Source organism: Mustela nivalis (genome assembly GCF_964662115.1).
Source record: "Mustela nivalis genome assembly, chromosome: 16".
Taxonomy (NCBI): Eukaryota; Metazoa; Chordata; class Mammalia; order Carnivora; family Mustelidae; genus Mustela; species Mustela nivalis.
In genome coordinates, this window is record NC_139035.1 from 59,444,925 (window position 1) to 59,460,114 (window position 15,190).

Below are 15,190 nucleotides of genomic sequence, written 5' to 3' on the forward strand. Positions count from 1 at the left end.
AGCATCTAAGACACAAATTGGAAAAGCCTCCTTAACAGACAAATGACCTAAAATAGCCTATGACTATTAAAGAAATTGAGTTTATTAAAAATCTTTCTACAAAGAGAACTCCAGGCCCAGATGGCTTCACTGGTGAATTCAATGAAACTTGTTAGGAAGAAAAAAAATCTATATAAACTCACTCTTAGAGAATTGAAGATGGGAATTCAAACCACACAGAGATATAATGAGAAAAGAAAACCCCAGACCAGTATCCGCCATGAATGTAGGCACAAAAACTCTAAAATTTTAGCAAATCAAACCCAACAACATATAAAAAGTATAATACATAATGACCTAGCATGGTTTATCCTAAGAATGCAAGATTCATTTAGCATTAGATAATTAGTCAGTATAAGTAGCATATTAACAAATTTAAAAAATAAAATCCAAATATTCAGCTCGATAGATAAAGCATTTGAAAAAAAAATCAAATGTTTATTGCTGATGCTAAAAACATTAGTAGCAAACCAGGAATAGAAGGGGGCTTAAAATAGCCTCTATGAAAAACTTAAACTAACATCGTACTTAGTGGTGGATAATTGTTTCCCCACAAGATCAGAAATAAAACAACGATGTCCACTCTCACCACATCTACTCAGCACTGAAGTGGGGCACAGTGAGACAATGGCTAGTGTACTAAGGCAAGAAAAAGAAAGAAAAAGCATACAGATTGGGAAGGAAGGAGTAAAAATGTCTTTATCTGCAGACTATGAAAAAATCTATGAAATCTATGAAAAAAATCTGGTGGAATCTACAAAAAAGTTACAGTTTAGTAAGATTGCCAGATAAAGATTAACATTTAAAAGCATCTGTATTTCTCTGTACTAGCAATGAACAGTTGGAAATTAAAACTAAAGTCTTCTGTGTACAATAGCATCAAAATATATGAAATACTTAAGGATATACCTGGCAATACTGTGAGACTTATAATTGAAAACTATAAAATATTGCTGATAGAAATTGAAGACCTAAATATGGAGAGATATCGGTTGTTTGAGAGTCAGAAGACTAAATATTGTTAAGCTATCATATTGTCACTATGACAAACAATATGTTAAATATTAAGTTCCCCATTTTGATCCCCAGAGTCCACATAATCCTGATCAAAATCTCAAGAGGATTTTTTGGTAGAAAACAACAAGCTGATTATACAATTGATATAGAAAATTCCAAGGACCTTGAACAACACAAACATGACCTGATTTCAAGACTTACAGTAAAGTTATGGTAATTAGGAGAGCATGGTATCAATTTAAGATAGACAAAAAGATCACTGGAGTAGAATAGACAGTTCAGAAGTAGATCCATACACACCTGGCAATGGACTTCTGACAAAGGTAGAAACAAAGTGGAGAAAGAGACATCTGTTCAACAAACAGGACTGGAACTATTGGATATATCCCTGTGCAAAAAAAATGGATTCATAGCTCAGTCATAAACATAAATGAGCTCAAAATGCTTCATTGAACTGGATGTAAAACCTAAAACCATAAAACTTACAGAAAAAAGTTAAACAAAGATTTCTTAGATTTAACACCGAAAAAAAGGATTCATTCATAAAAGAAAAATTTGATAATTTGGATTTCATCAAAATAAAAATTCCTGCTGTTCATAATACACCGTTAAGTGAATGAAAAGACAAGGCACAGATTAGAAAATCGTTGGAAAGTGTATATATGAACAAAGACTTATATGCAGAATATATAAAGAACTCTTAAAGCTCATTCATAAGAAATAAACCAGTAAAGTTAACACTTCACCAAATAAGATGTGTGCATAGGAAATAAGAACATGAGAAAATGCTCAACATCATTACTTCTCAGTGAAATGCAAATTAAAATCACCATGAAATATCATACATACTTATTAGAATGACTAAAATTAAAAAGAATGATTTAAATTAAAATACCAAGTGTTGGAGAAGATGTGGAGGAGCTGGAAATACACACTCCTGGTGGGGGATGTACAGTGGTTCATCACCTTGGAAAACTGGTTGTTAGTTTCTTAGAAAGGTGTGTGTCAGATGCTCCAACCATCCCTTTCCTAAGCATGTACCTTTGAAAAAATAAATTCTGCATCTACATCCATGTACTTGTCCATCAATATTCACAGCCTCTCTACCCATAAAAGCTAAAAACTGGGAAAAACTCAAATGCCCGTCAACAGCTGAATAAATAAACAAATTGTGCTAGGTCCATCCAGTGAAATGCCATTCAGCAATGAAAAGGAATAGTTACCTATTGATATATGCAGCAACGTGGGGGGATCTCTGTGCTGGTGAGATAAGCCAGAGAAGTAGGATACATGGTGATTATAAATTTCATTTATAAAACTGTAGGAAATGCAAACTATTATGATAGAGGACTTCTGTTTGGGCAGGCCCAGTCCGCAAGTGGCAGGAGGTGTGATGAGGAGACATGTGAAGGACATGTTCAGTTGGACTGTGATGAGGTTCTCACAGGTGTATTCGTGTGTCGAAACTTATCAGATTGTGCACTTTGAATATATGCCATTTATTATATGTGAATTTTTTTTTTTAAGATTTTATTTATTTGACAGACCCAGATCACAAGTAGGCAGAGAGGCTGGCAGAGAGAATGGAAGGGAAGCAGGCTCCTCGCCGAGCAAAGAGCCAGATGTGGGGCTTGATCCCAGGACTCTGGGATCATGACCTGAGCCGAAGGCGGAGACTTTAACCCACTGAGCCACCCAGGCGCCCCTGTATATGAATTTTATCTCAGAGCCATAAAAAATACTAATTTGTCTCATTACTTTCTCACATAAAAGTAGTATTCTACATTTTTTCCATCCCTCCTTAAAAAAATAAACAAAACATTCTGGAAACCATACCCTAGCAGTATATAAAATTTATTTTTTTTCCAGTTTCACAGTAAACTTCAGTGTATTCAGCAACTCTTCTACTGATGAACATTTTGGTTGTTTATAGTCTTTTGTACTTATAAATAATGCTGGAATAGCATAGTTTTGTTTATATATTTTTTTAACATTTGTTGTGTCCACAGTATCTTTGAGATCTTTAGAAGTGGGATTGTTGCATCAAAAGGTAAATACACAACTTGGAGAGATGATGCTAAATCCCCACTCATAGAGGTTGTGTCATTTTGTGGAATGATGAGCAACATGTGAGAGTACTTGTTTCCCCTACATTCTCTCACCAATAGAATATGTTGTCAGATGTTTAGATCTTGCCAGTACAAGTGAGAAGTGGTATCTCAGTGTAGGTTTAATTTGTATTTCTTTTATTATGAGTGGGGCAGAGCATGTTTCCGTATGTTTGTGAGCTTTTCCCATTTCTTTTCCTGAGAATTGCTGATTCTTTTATTTCAGCTCATTTTTCTATAGGTTTGGGGCCGTTTTCTTCTCTGCTTACTTGTACAGTTCTTCATACTTTAGGAATATTAACCCTTTGTCTCTAATGTTACAAATATTCTCATAAATATTGTCAAACTTTTTTGACACTTCGTATTTTTTTGCATTGCAGGGGCTAGGCACGTTTTTTATTTTCAAGTAGTTGTTGGCAATTCTTTTCTCTTGGATTTTGAGGCATAATTAGGAATTTTGATCACTCATAATACATAGAGAAACTCACTCATGTCTCTTCTGGTACTTGTTTTCATTTTTTACGTTCAGGTTTCTGATCATTTGGAATTTATCCTTATGAAAAAAATAAATTTTAACATTTTCCATATGGCTTAGCTATACTAACGTCACTTATTAAAGTCTTCTTCCCCAGCTGACTTCTATTATATTCTAAATTTTCAAAGCAGTTGGGCGTATTTTTGGATTTTCTGTTCTGTTCATAATCCATCTGTATTCTTGGGTCAGTTCCCTACTGTTTTGCGTGGCCTTTTTTCACCTCCCTCCCTGCCTCCATTGCTCTTTTGGGGATTTTCCTGATTGTTCTGCATTTTTATATTAAACTGGAAGACATACCTTTAAAGATTTACAAACATCATTGTCCCTTTTACATGTCCTCAGTTTTTTTCAATTTTTATTTATTATTTTTCTTTAAGATTTTATTTATTTATTTGACAGAGATCACAAGTAGAGAGGCATGGGGGGGGCGGAACAGGCTCCCCGCTGAGCAGCGTCCCACGCGGGGCTCCTTCCAGGACCCTGGGATCAGGACCCGAGCCGAAGGCAGAGGCTTTCACCCACTGAGCCACACAGGCGCCCAGTTTTTTTCAACTTTTAGAACGTGCCTATGCATATTCCCCGTCCTTTTCCAAAAGTCACGGAACTAGAACAGACGGGACATGACGTGGCTCCTTAGAAGCAGCCTTGTCCAGAGCACCTGCAGGAATGTGAGACAGCGGGAGCCTGTGGACTAGGGAGGGGAAAGCGGAGCTTCGGGGAACTGGAGATCCTGGGGCAGGCAGGCCTCGCTCTGGAGACCGGGGAGGGTGTCGTTACTCGGGGCGTGGGAGAGGCTGCCCTCCCGCCTGGGCAGTGGGACAGGTGCCTGCGGTCTCGGCACGCAGTGACACAAGGCTGGCCTGAGGGGCGCGAGCGCGAGGTTTCTCTCCAGCCCCAGCTCCTCTGCCACCGCGGCCCCAGCGCCTGCGGCAGGTGAGGCTTCTGTCAGCGCGCGGCCTCCGTTGGCTCCGCGCGGGTCGCTCCGCCGGCCGTTGGTTCCGTCCGCGTGGCCCCGCCCACCGCGGGCCGGGCCTCCGTAGGCGCCTTTACGTCATAAAAGGGGCATTGTCTGATGACGTATTTCCTTGGAGGCGTTCGGCAGAGAGGCGCAGAGTGCCTTCGCCTCGGGAAGGCGAAGTTCACTCCCGGTGCCGCCTCCTCAGCCGGACCCTTTCCGGAGGAGGAAGCGGTGGGAAAGTGGGCTTCGGTGCTGTTGCGAGGGGGGAGCGTGGCGTCCTCTGAGCTTCCCCCTCACGATGGACTCTGTTCCTGCCACTGTGCCTTCTGTCACCGTTTCCCCCGGGGACTCGGAACTTCTGGGACCCCTGTCGGTCCTTTACGCAGCCTTCATAGCCAAGCTACTGGAGGTGAGGGTCCGCCTGCCCAGGGAGGGACCCCGGCTCCGGCAGGCGGGTAGACGAGTCGTGAGCGGAGTTGGCGCGCTGACGGGTGGAGGGAGAGCTGGAGAGGGTCAGGGCCGAGGCGGGCAGGACGTCGCAGTGCTGTTTAGGGAGCCCGGGGGGAGTGATTTTAAGGTTTCGTCCCTTGTTAATTTGCTACTGATTTCTTAGACTGTAGCAGGCGCTGTGTTATTTTCCGGTAGAAAGTCATGAACTCTTGGGGTCCTTTTCTAGGGGCCCCTGGCACTGTGGTGGGTTGGGGCCAGCAGGGTAGCTGTGTGCTTGTAGAAGGTGGGACAGTGTTCATACAACTGTATGCCAGGAAGGGTCTAAAATGCAGGCGCGGCGTTATGGAGAAGACGGTTCGCTTCAGAGCCGCGGTCTGGACCGGTTGCGAGGAGCCGTCCGAGCTTACTCAGCTTTTGTTTTTATGTAACAGTAGAATAAAGATTGAAAATCTTGGAGGAGAAGCACATTATTTGGGTTATTCGCTATCATTTTGCTTTTATTTGCCGCCGTACAAATTGATTTTCTCTCTAGGGTGTTCAATTTTGTGTTTTATGTGGCTTTTTATTAGGAGTTAAGAGGAAAGTCTGATCCAGAGACATTAGACGTGTCCTGGACGACACGATGTGGTAGGTCCTGTTGCAAACTGGAAGTATGTGTTCAGCTTAAATACATTTAGATTCATAATATTCAGAAATACTTGAAGCCAGACAAGAAATAAGAGGCTGCCAGTATCCCATCTCTATGGAAGCAGTGGAAGCTACTAAAGAATTTTGAGGGGGTGGTTACCTGGTGGAGGTCGGTTTAGAATTTCTGTGGATGGTTCTTTGTGACTGTTTCATGGATTCTTGTATTTCCAATATTTCTGTTTCAGTTAGTTGCTACGTTGCCTGATGATGTTCAGCCTGGGCCTGATTTTTACGGGTTGCCATGGAAACCTGTACTTATCACCGCCTTCTTGGGAATTGGTTCATTTGCCGTCTTCTTCTGGAGAACTGTCCTTGCTGTGAGTAAATTAAACTTACACTTTGACTCATCAAGACACCAGATATTTTATAATCGCTAGCCCTCTTGTTTCTTTTCATTTATGAACACGAACACAAATGCTTCTGATCTCAGCTAATCTTGTGAAGTAGTTCAGTGTAATCTTTGTTGGTAAAGATTTAGGTGAACAAGACAATATGTATAATTTTAATCTGAAAACTTCAATTTATAAATCTTAAAATCTACAGATTAAATGTATATGTACCTACTTGGGCACATGTATAAGTTCCTAGTAGAACTGGCAAGTCTTAGAGCCATCTTGAAAAGCAGTTAAGTAGTATGTATCAGAAGCCTTAAAGTTTTCATATCCTTTTATTATAAAGCCATATGTAATTAATCTGTCCTAGAGAAATAACCAGTCATGCATTAAAAGTTTTATATAAGAGTGATCAGTGAAACACTATTTTTGAGTGAAAACTTGGTGCAAACTAAATGATCTGCAGTAGGGGAATTGTTAAATTATTGTATATCCATATAATAGGATACTAGGTAACTCTTGAAATTTATGTTATTTTGAAGATACAGGAGCCCAGAAAATGTTCACAATTTAATATTAAGTGGAAATAGCAGAAATCAGGACTGTAAAATACAAACTGTATGTTGTATATATAATTATATAAAAATAGATGTTTACACAGAAATAAATGCTACAAGAGAACAAAATAGTAAAAAATATATCTAAGACCCTAGGTAATTTTGCAGTATTTTTGCAGATGTGATAACACATCTGCAAAATGTGTTAGGTTTTTTGATTTGTTTTGTTTCACATATTTTCTAACTTGATCATTTGCTATTAGACTCATAAAATAACTTCTTATTTGGAAAAACAGATTATGTAGTATCCAAAGACACACTACTAAAATTTTTATTTCTTCAGAGTCTCTTCCCGTGCAGAATTTGTCTTTTTTGCTTATCTATATATGTATGCTCATATGTATTCAGTCTTGTGACTGTATTATGTCTTTTTTGTTTCATAGTTATCTAACATAACTGGAGAAGAAATCTTGGGTGAATGAGCTTTTTTTTTTTTTAAGAGTTTATTTCTTTTTGACAGACAGAAATCACAAGTAGGCAGAGAGGCAGGCAGAGAGAGAGAGAGAGAGGAGAAGCAGGCTCCCTACTGAGCAGATAACCTGACATGGGGCTCGATCCCAGGACCCTGAGATCATGACCTGAGACAAAGGCAGAGGTTTACCCACTGAGCCACCCAGGCGCCCTGGGTGAATGAGCTTTGCAGATGAAAAGCTTTCAGTTTCAGTTGAAGCTTAACAGTTAAAGTAGCCAAAGCATTGGATGCATGTCTTTCTAAGATTTTTTTTTTTTGATTTCTTAGTTTTATCAGGCATACCATTGTTCATAAGCTTTCTCTCCTTGTACAAGTGATGATAAAATCACTTAAAAAGAAGGGTCATTTGCCTGGATTCCTGGGAAGAGTCCTCTGATCTCATGGGACTTTTCCTCAGATGGAAGGGGAAAGGGAACATAGAAAGGATGAGTGGAAGGGGAAAGGGGAAAACGTTTTTTTATTTCCCACTCTTGTTTCTCCCATCTTAAAAATCCTAACACCTGTTTACATTTTCACAGGATGATGCAGGCTTTATGTCCTAACTGCTGTTTCTCAACCTCAGCAGTTGACTTTGGAACCTTGGTCCCTGCTCTCATTTGCCTGCTTCTTGTTTCTTCCTACCTCCTCCCGCCTACTGTTGTGGGTGAAAGGAGGACTTACTGTCTCATTAACAAGCCTGTGACATTAGAAAAGCAGTCATTTCTTTCCATGTTGGAACTCTGAATGCATTTTCCAATAACAACATTATTATACATGCTGTTAGATACTGTAATAATAATGAGATACCATGGATGATTTATGGACTGATCTGAGTATTTCATTACTATTTATAACTTTTGAAAGTGGAAATAACTTCTGGGTTACAAAGACTTTCAGTGATGCAATTTTTAAAAAATTGTGTACTGCTTAGATTTTTTTTTTTTTAAATAAGATTTTATTTGTGAGAGAGAGAGAGTGCAAACTAGGGAAGAGGGGCAGAGGGAGCAGCAGACTCCCTACTGAGCAGGGAGCCTGACTTGGGGGCTTGATCCCAGGACCCTGAGATCATGATTTGAGCTGAAGCAGACACAACTGACTGAGCCCCCCATGTGCCCCCTGCTTAGGTTTTGCAACCCTATAATTCAGTGCCGTCTTTAGAGAGGATTTAGAGGTTAGTGAGGTGTCCTTGCTCTGGTTGCTTGTGCCTTTTCCTCTAGCAGCCTTCTTTCCCTTTCAGGTGGATGACCACTATGTTTAGGGGTTTTGAGAAAATCAGATGACCTAGCATAATTTTTAGGTCTCTAAATGCAGCCAGTTGCTAACTTGTAATAGGACTTCATAGATGTTTTCTGGAGAGGGAGAGAGACATATCTTAGTACAAAGATTATGCCTTTAATTTTGTTTCCTGAAAGTGTCTTTGAATGATCAATGTTTCTGGACTTCATTCTCACTATTTGGGGTTGTCAAATAAATGATTTGGGGTAAAAGAAGCATTGATATATGTAATATGAAAATATCCATTTCCATTATTAAAATTAAGTGCTTAATAAGATTGGTGCCCATTTAATACATAAACATATCTTTATTTGCAAAATGATGTATTCACTTTAGTGCTTCTACCAGAAATTGTGAGGCATCCCTACCAATTACATTTGAAATGCTTTTTTAAAAAATATTTTTTTATTGTTTTTTAAGATTTTATTTATTTGTTAGAGATAGCATGAGAGGTCATGAGCGGGGGATGGGGTAATGAAAGAAGCAGACTCCCTGCTGAGCAAGGAGCCCAGTGTAGTACTTGATCCCAGAACCCTGGGATCATGACCTGAGCTGAAGGCAGATGCTTAACTGACTGAGGCACTGAGGCGCCCCACATTTGAAATGCTTTTTAATCTTTTTATTTTTTAATTCTATGGATTATAGTGAACCAAACTTTTACTAAATTTTCATTTTGTTATGATTTGACTATTGTATATAATATTTTTGTAATATTGAAATACTATCATATTTCTGTTATTAAAATGTTTTGACATCTAATTTTATTTTTCTTCTAGGTAAAGAGTAGAGTATATCAAGGTAAATACTTAGGTTTATTCTGTTGTTTGTACTCTTCCTTCAGTATTAGTGTTAGATATGAGTTTTATGTAAGATAGAAGTAGATACAGTGACTTCTGATGTCTGATTGACTTACTCCTGAACATTTTACTAATCCTAGTTGCTAGCTTGGATGACAGAGTGTAGATAGTGATGCTACCAACTGAGATAGGAGGTGAAGTGGAACAAATTGTGGGAGGAGGAAGATGATTAGTTTGATTTGGGGCAGATTGGCTTTGTTGACTTTTTTTTTTCAGATTTATTGCATATGAACAGTGTTCCTGAGCTAATGGTTTGATCAATACAGTAAATATTTAAGTATATGATTTGAGGAATAGAGATGTAAATCAGTGTGCTTGTATTTTTTTGTCTTTTTCTTTTTGCAAATGACATATATTTGAATGATCACAGTTTCTGAGAAGAAAGGTACACCATGAAGGGAAGGCTATCAAGCCAAAATATTTTATTATATTTCTTATTTTTGAACTAAATTGGAATCTCACTGAAGGAAGGGTCCTTATTATATTTTTCTTATTTTATGTATTTATTTATTTTTAGATTTTATTTGAGAGAGAGATTGAGAGAATGAGCTGGGGGAAGGACAGAGGAAAAAGCAGGCTCTCTCTCTGAGCAGGAAACCTGATGGGGGTTCTGGGATCACGACCCAAGCAGAAGGCAGACACTCAACTGACTGAGCTACCCAGGCGCCCCGATTTTCCTTATCTAGTAGTATTTTTACACCCTTACTTGCCATGACCTGCAGGTTGCTTTCTCAAAAGCGTAATAGTTATGTTAAGAAGTTCTTTTCCTCATAGTGCTAGGTAATGTGCTGCTAATACCTTGGGTTATTTAGTTTTACTTAGTTCTCATAATAATCTTATGGATTTCCTCTCCCCTTTAGTTACTGAGCAGCAGATTGCTGCAAAGGTGAAGAATATCATGAAAGAAAACGCAGAACTTGTACAAAAGTTGTCAAATTACGAACAGAAGGTATAATTATTCTTTCAATATTTTCCCCTCAGGATTCCAGCTTGAATTATTTCCTCCTCTGTTATGGTGCAGTTATTATGGTATTTTAAAATTTCATTATTTCTTATGAGCCATCCAGATCTGAAGTAATCATCGTATGTGTAAAGTACATCTTTCTTCTCTAAGGGGTTACCTCTCAGATAAGTTTTGATACACCTGTGATTTATAGTTCTGAATTCTGTGTGCTTTATTTTAAATAGATTAAGGAGTCAAAGAAACATGTTCAAGAGACTAAGAAACAAAATATGATTCTCTCTGATGAAGCAATTAAATATAAGGTAAAAATCCTTTCTCTTTTTGAGATTACATTCTAAAAACAAAAGAAAAATAGTGAGTAGTTACTATTAATTTTAATGTTTCTTTTAATAGGATACAATCAAGAAACTTGAGGAAACTAATGGAATTCTGGATAATACAGCTAAAAATCTGCGTGTTATGTTAGAATCTGAGAGGGAACAGAATGTGAAGAATCAGGACTTGGTAAGTTTTATTACAAATCGTTAACTGTAATTTAGCTTTCAAACTGTTTTCTAGATGGGGTGGAATGAACTCTGCATTTTCTCAGGGTGTAACCAGAGGAGGATTGGGAGACAGGGAAGTTGAACCTGTATTCATCTGTCTTCATGGAATCTTAAATGCTAATACCACAAGCTGTTATTTTCATGGTCCTAGGAAATATTTTTGTCCTCAGCCCTGGATAATTTCTGTATTGCTTGGCTCTGCCATCTGAAACATGTAGAGCAACTAAGAAACCGTAGCCCTGTTGAACAGTTCTAGTACTTTGTTTTGTTTTGCATGATTCCTTTTAAAAACAAGCCTTTTAGAACCGTTTAAGAACTACAGGGAAGTTTCAGAGAGTTCCCATATGTTGCACACCCAGTTGAGCTTGTGACCTACCTGGCCAGGTATTTGCCAGGTTTCTCTACTCTCAGTAGAACCATTCCCACTCTTGGTGTACTGTTCACTTCTGAAGGAAGTACCTATGCCCAGCCTGGGGTGAAAAGAGTGAAGAGTATGTTATACCTCCTTGAGGAGGCAGTACCTTGACAGATTATTTGGAATTCTTCCATAAATGAGATTTGTCTGTCTGTCCTCAAGTCCAACCATTTTTAGTTTGGGCAAGATAATTTTTTTTTTTTTTTTAAAGATTTTATTTACTTATTTGACAGACAGAGGTCACAAGTAGGCAGAGAGGCAGGCTGAGACAGAGAGGGGAAGCAGGCTCCCTGCTGAGCAGAGAGCCCAATGCGGGGCTCGATCCCAGGACCCTGGGATCATGACCTGAGCCAAAGGCAGAGGCTTTAACCCACTGAGCCACCCAGGAGTCCCCGGGCAAGAGAATTTTTAAGGTGACCGGGAGGATTTTTTTTTTCTCTGCCAGTTGATTTCAACTAGACTACTTGAACATTTATCCCCCACCCCCCCCCTTTTTTTCTCCCTGCTTTTTTTCACCTTTTTGTCTGGTCATCTACCTATCACATTAGCTCATAGCAAGGAAGGTCGTAGATGCACGCAGTTAGAGCTCCAGTTATTTTTTTCTTACCTCTTTACAGTCTTGACTTTTCTCCCCAGCTAACACTGAATCACCTGCTTTTACCTAATATGTAGGCGACGGCTCTGGGACAGCATTTCATCTTTTTAGCACATATCCTACCATTTATACTAAAATCATAATACCTTTTTTGTGTTTTTCTTCCACATGGCAGATATCGGAAAACAAGAAATCTATAGAGAGGCTAAAGGATGTCATTTCAGTGAATGCCTCAGAATTTTCAGAGGTAAAGCTGCCTTTAATTCTGCAAAATGTTAATAGGGTGTCTTAGTTTTGTTGAGGAGCAAATATTTGATATGTGCTAGAATTTGCAATAAATGAAAACTACATGATGTCAAATTGGGAAAGTGTAATACCCCTCCTTTGGAATGAACTCACTAATAGGAGTGTTTTGTATTAGGTTCAGATTGCGCTTAATGAAGCCAAACTTAGTGAAGAGAAGGTGAAGTCTGAATGCCATCGGATTAAAGAGGAAAATGCTAAGCTGAAGAAGAAGAAAGAACAGGTAAAGAAAAGTTAATGTTCTAGATTATGTGGAGGAAGGGACTGAGTATCATTACCCCTTGAGTATCTTTTCTCAGATCTGTTTTTAAGGAAATGAAATATGTATGCAGAATTTTATTCTTAGATATGCAAAGTTTAAGCTTCCAAAATTGAGTGCATGTATATATTCTCCATCTGTTCTAGATTTTCTGTTCTTATCTATAATTTCTTATTGCTGTCAGTGTTTTTAGTCTTTGTCTTGTCAAATACCAACCAATTATTAACTTGAATAGCCTCAGTGGGATGATGGATTTGCTTCTTGACCAAAGAATTATGAATTTTAACCCTGCTTTGAGCAATTACTGCTTTATTGACAAAAGGAAGGTTATATGATCTGGAGTGTGGACATGGGAGACAGTGAAATGTGTTCTTCTGTTCCTGTGAAAGTGAATTATTTGAATGGGCTGCAGTTTTCTGAAGGTTGTAGTAACTGGGTTGACTTCCTCGACCGCTCTCATCTCATGTGCTTACTGCAGCTCTGAGGGTAGGAGCCACTCTCCCCTCTCCCGTCACGAAGGCCTCAGTCCATAGAAACAGGCCAAAGAAGAGAATGGCTCCCTGCTTCCCTGTCTCATTCACATATTCCTGATGTGTCCAGTGCAAGAGCCCTAGCCTTTGGAAATTCATGTGTTTTAACTTTTCAGTTGCAGCAAGAAATCAAAGACTGGAGCAAATCACATGCTGAGCTCAGTGACCAAATCAAAGCATTTGAGAAATCTCAGAAAAATTTGGAAGTAGCTCTTTCTCACAAAGATGATAATATTAATGTAAGTTTATTCTCTTGACTACATGCTTAATCCTCATGAAATCTATTTGAGAAGCTCTTTCTAATGTCCCTTTGCTTCTTTTCTAGGCTTTGACTAACTGCATTACCCAGTTGAATCAGTTAGATTGTGAATCTGAATCTGAGGGTCAGAATAAAGGAGGAAGTGAGTTAGATGAATTAGCAAATGGAGAAGTGGGAGGTAAGTTTGGTTTCAGGGAGGTTGGACCTCTTTTTGTGTTCCTGTCTTTAAGTACACTGATGCTCCTTTTGGCTGACTAACTTCCTCTTTTTTTTTTTTTTTTTTAATGATTTATTTATTTTAGAATGAGCAGGGTCAGGGGAGAGGGAGAGAATCTCAGGCAGGCTCCCCACTGAGCAAGGAGTCCAATGCAGAGCTTGATCTCAGAACCTCAAGATCATGATGTGAACCGAAATCAAGAGTCAGAGACTTAACTGACAGAGCTACCCAGGCGCCCCTGACTTCTTTTTTTTTTTTTTTAAGATTGATTATTTATATATTTATTTATTTATCTATCTCAGAGAGAGAGGGAGCACAGGCAGCCAGATTGTCAGGCAGAGGGAGAAGCAGGCTCCCTGCTAAGCAAGGAGCCCGATTTGGGACTCCATCCCAGGTCACTGGGATCATGACCTGAGCCGAAGGCAGCCACTTAACTGACTGAGCCACCCAGCCGTCCACTGATTAACTTAAGCGTTAAGAGCTGTAGATGCCTATCACTGGACTTAGAAACACCTCTTGTGCACGGGGCAGAGGTGGGTTGCAGAGCTGTGGTATAGCAGTGGGTGTGCAATGAACATAGACTGCTTTTCCATACCACTGAGGACTGTTTGCATTAGGGCGAGAGCAGCAGAGCTGTGACTTAGACCTGTAAGTATGAACACTGTTCAGTAGGAGAAATCTATGTCTCATTGCCATGGAGATGACCTTTGAATTTAGTGCTCATCATCTCTGTAGCTCTGCAGTTTTAAGGCCTCTAACCGATTTCAAGAGTACTGAAGTCGGGAGAGCCGTAAACTAACGAAGGCCTTGAGTGTAGAGCTGAAGGTAGTAGTGTTGACTGATGAAGGATGTGTTTCTGGACATGTTTTTCAAATCAGATATTGCTTTCACAGTGGGCATTTTCAACCATGCCTGGTAGCAGATTCAAGGGGAGAATGGAAGAGGAAGTCTGTCTAAATAAGACACCTGACCAGGTGGACACAGATCTGAACGAGAAGAAAGAGCTTTAGTTCACACATCCCTTCTTGTTTGAGAATGGCACAGATAACACTTGCTGTACAAACTGGGAATTCGCTTTTTGAATTTGCAATTCTCTTAAAAGTCATGGAGCCTAATTAGTTCCCTTGGTTGATTTGTTTTTCCTTTGAATGTTTGAACATAATTATAATTGTTTATTTTTGGAGAAATCAAGAAAATACATTTAAAAAACAAAGGAGGAAAAGGCAATTAAAGCTTTTTGTATTTTAGGTGACCAGAGTGAGAAAGTGAAAAATCAAATTAAGCAGATGATGGACATTTCTCGGGTATGAGCTTTTCTCTGGAGTACTGTAAGTACCTTTGAATTCTCATTGTGCCTCCCTTGTAAGAATAGTTCTCTCTGTTGGAATTTTTAGACACAAACTGCAGTTTCAGTAGTTGAAGAGGATCTAAAACTTCTACAAATTAAGCTTAGAGCCTCGATGTCTACTAAATGTAACTTGGAAGGTAGGCTGCTTCCTGAGAAGAAAGTGCTGAGTTTCTAACTCCTTCCATCCGCCCCCCTACCCCTCCAGTTTGTGAGCCCTGTGCACACGCCCAGCTCAACCATTTTATCCTCTCCAGACCAAATAAAGAAGTTGGAAGATGACCGCAATTCACTGCAGTCAACCAAAGCCATCCTGGAGGATGAATGCCAAACCCTGAGGCAGAAAGTAGAGATTCTGAATGAGCTGTACCAGGAGAAGGAGATGGCGCTGCAAAAGTAAGATAATTGTGCCCAGTCGTTAGCGGTCTCGCC

The 15,190-nt window shown here is 39.3% G+C and overlaps 1 protein-coding gene across 16 annotated transcripts in view; it reads left to right on the forward strand.

The window, feature by feature from the left end:
• Positions 1-15,190, forward strand: part of MIA3 (MIA SH3 domain ER export factor 3) — an 83,231-nt gene that overhangs the window by 54,744 nt on the left and 13,297 nt on the right. For 14 of the 16 annotated variants that reach the window (XM_082702273.1, XM_082702278.1, XM_082702269.1 and 11 more), the window contains 12 exons: positions 5,980-6,111; positions 9,246-9,267; positions 10,187-10,275; positions 10,515-10,592; positions 10,684-10,794; positions 12,021-12,092; positions 12,267-12,371; positions 13,054-13,176; positions 13,263-13,374; positions 14,662-14,717; positions 14,808-14,898; positions 15,016-15,154. In XM_082702273.1, coding sequence (XP_082558399.1) covers positions 5,980-6,111; positions 9,246-9,267; positions 10,187-10,275; positions 10,515-10,592; positions 10,684-10,794; positions 12,021-12,092; positions 12,267-12,371; positions 13,054-13,176; positions 13,263-13,374; positions 14,662-14,717; positions 14,808-14,898; positions 15,016-15,154 — 1,130 coding nt within the window. Of the gene's footprint in view, positions 1-4,759; positions 5,067-5,979; positions 6,112-9,245; positions 9,268-10,186; positions 10,276-10,514; positions 10,593-10,683; positions 10,795-12,020; positions 12,093-12,266; positions 12,372-13,053; positions 13,177-13,262; positions 13,375-14,661; positions 14,718-14,807; positions 14,899-15,015; positions 15,155-15,190 lie in introns of those variants that run through there. The other 2 variants (XM_082702266.1, XM_082702265.1) reach the window with 2 other exon arrangements.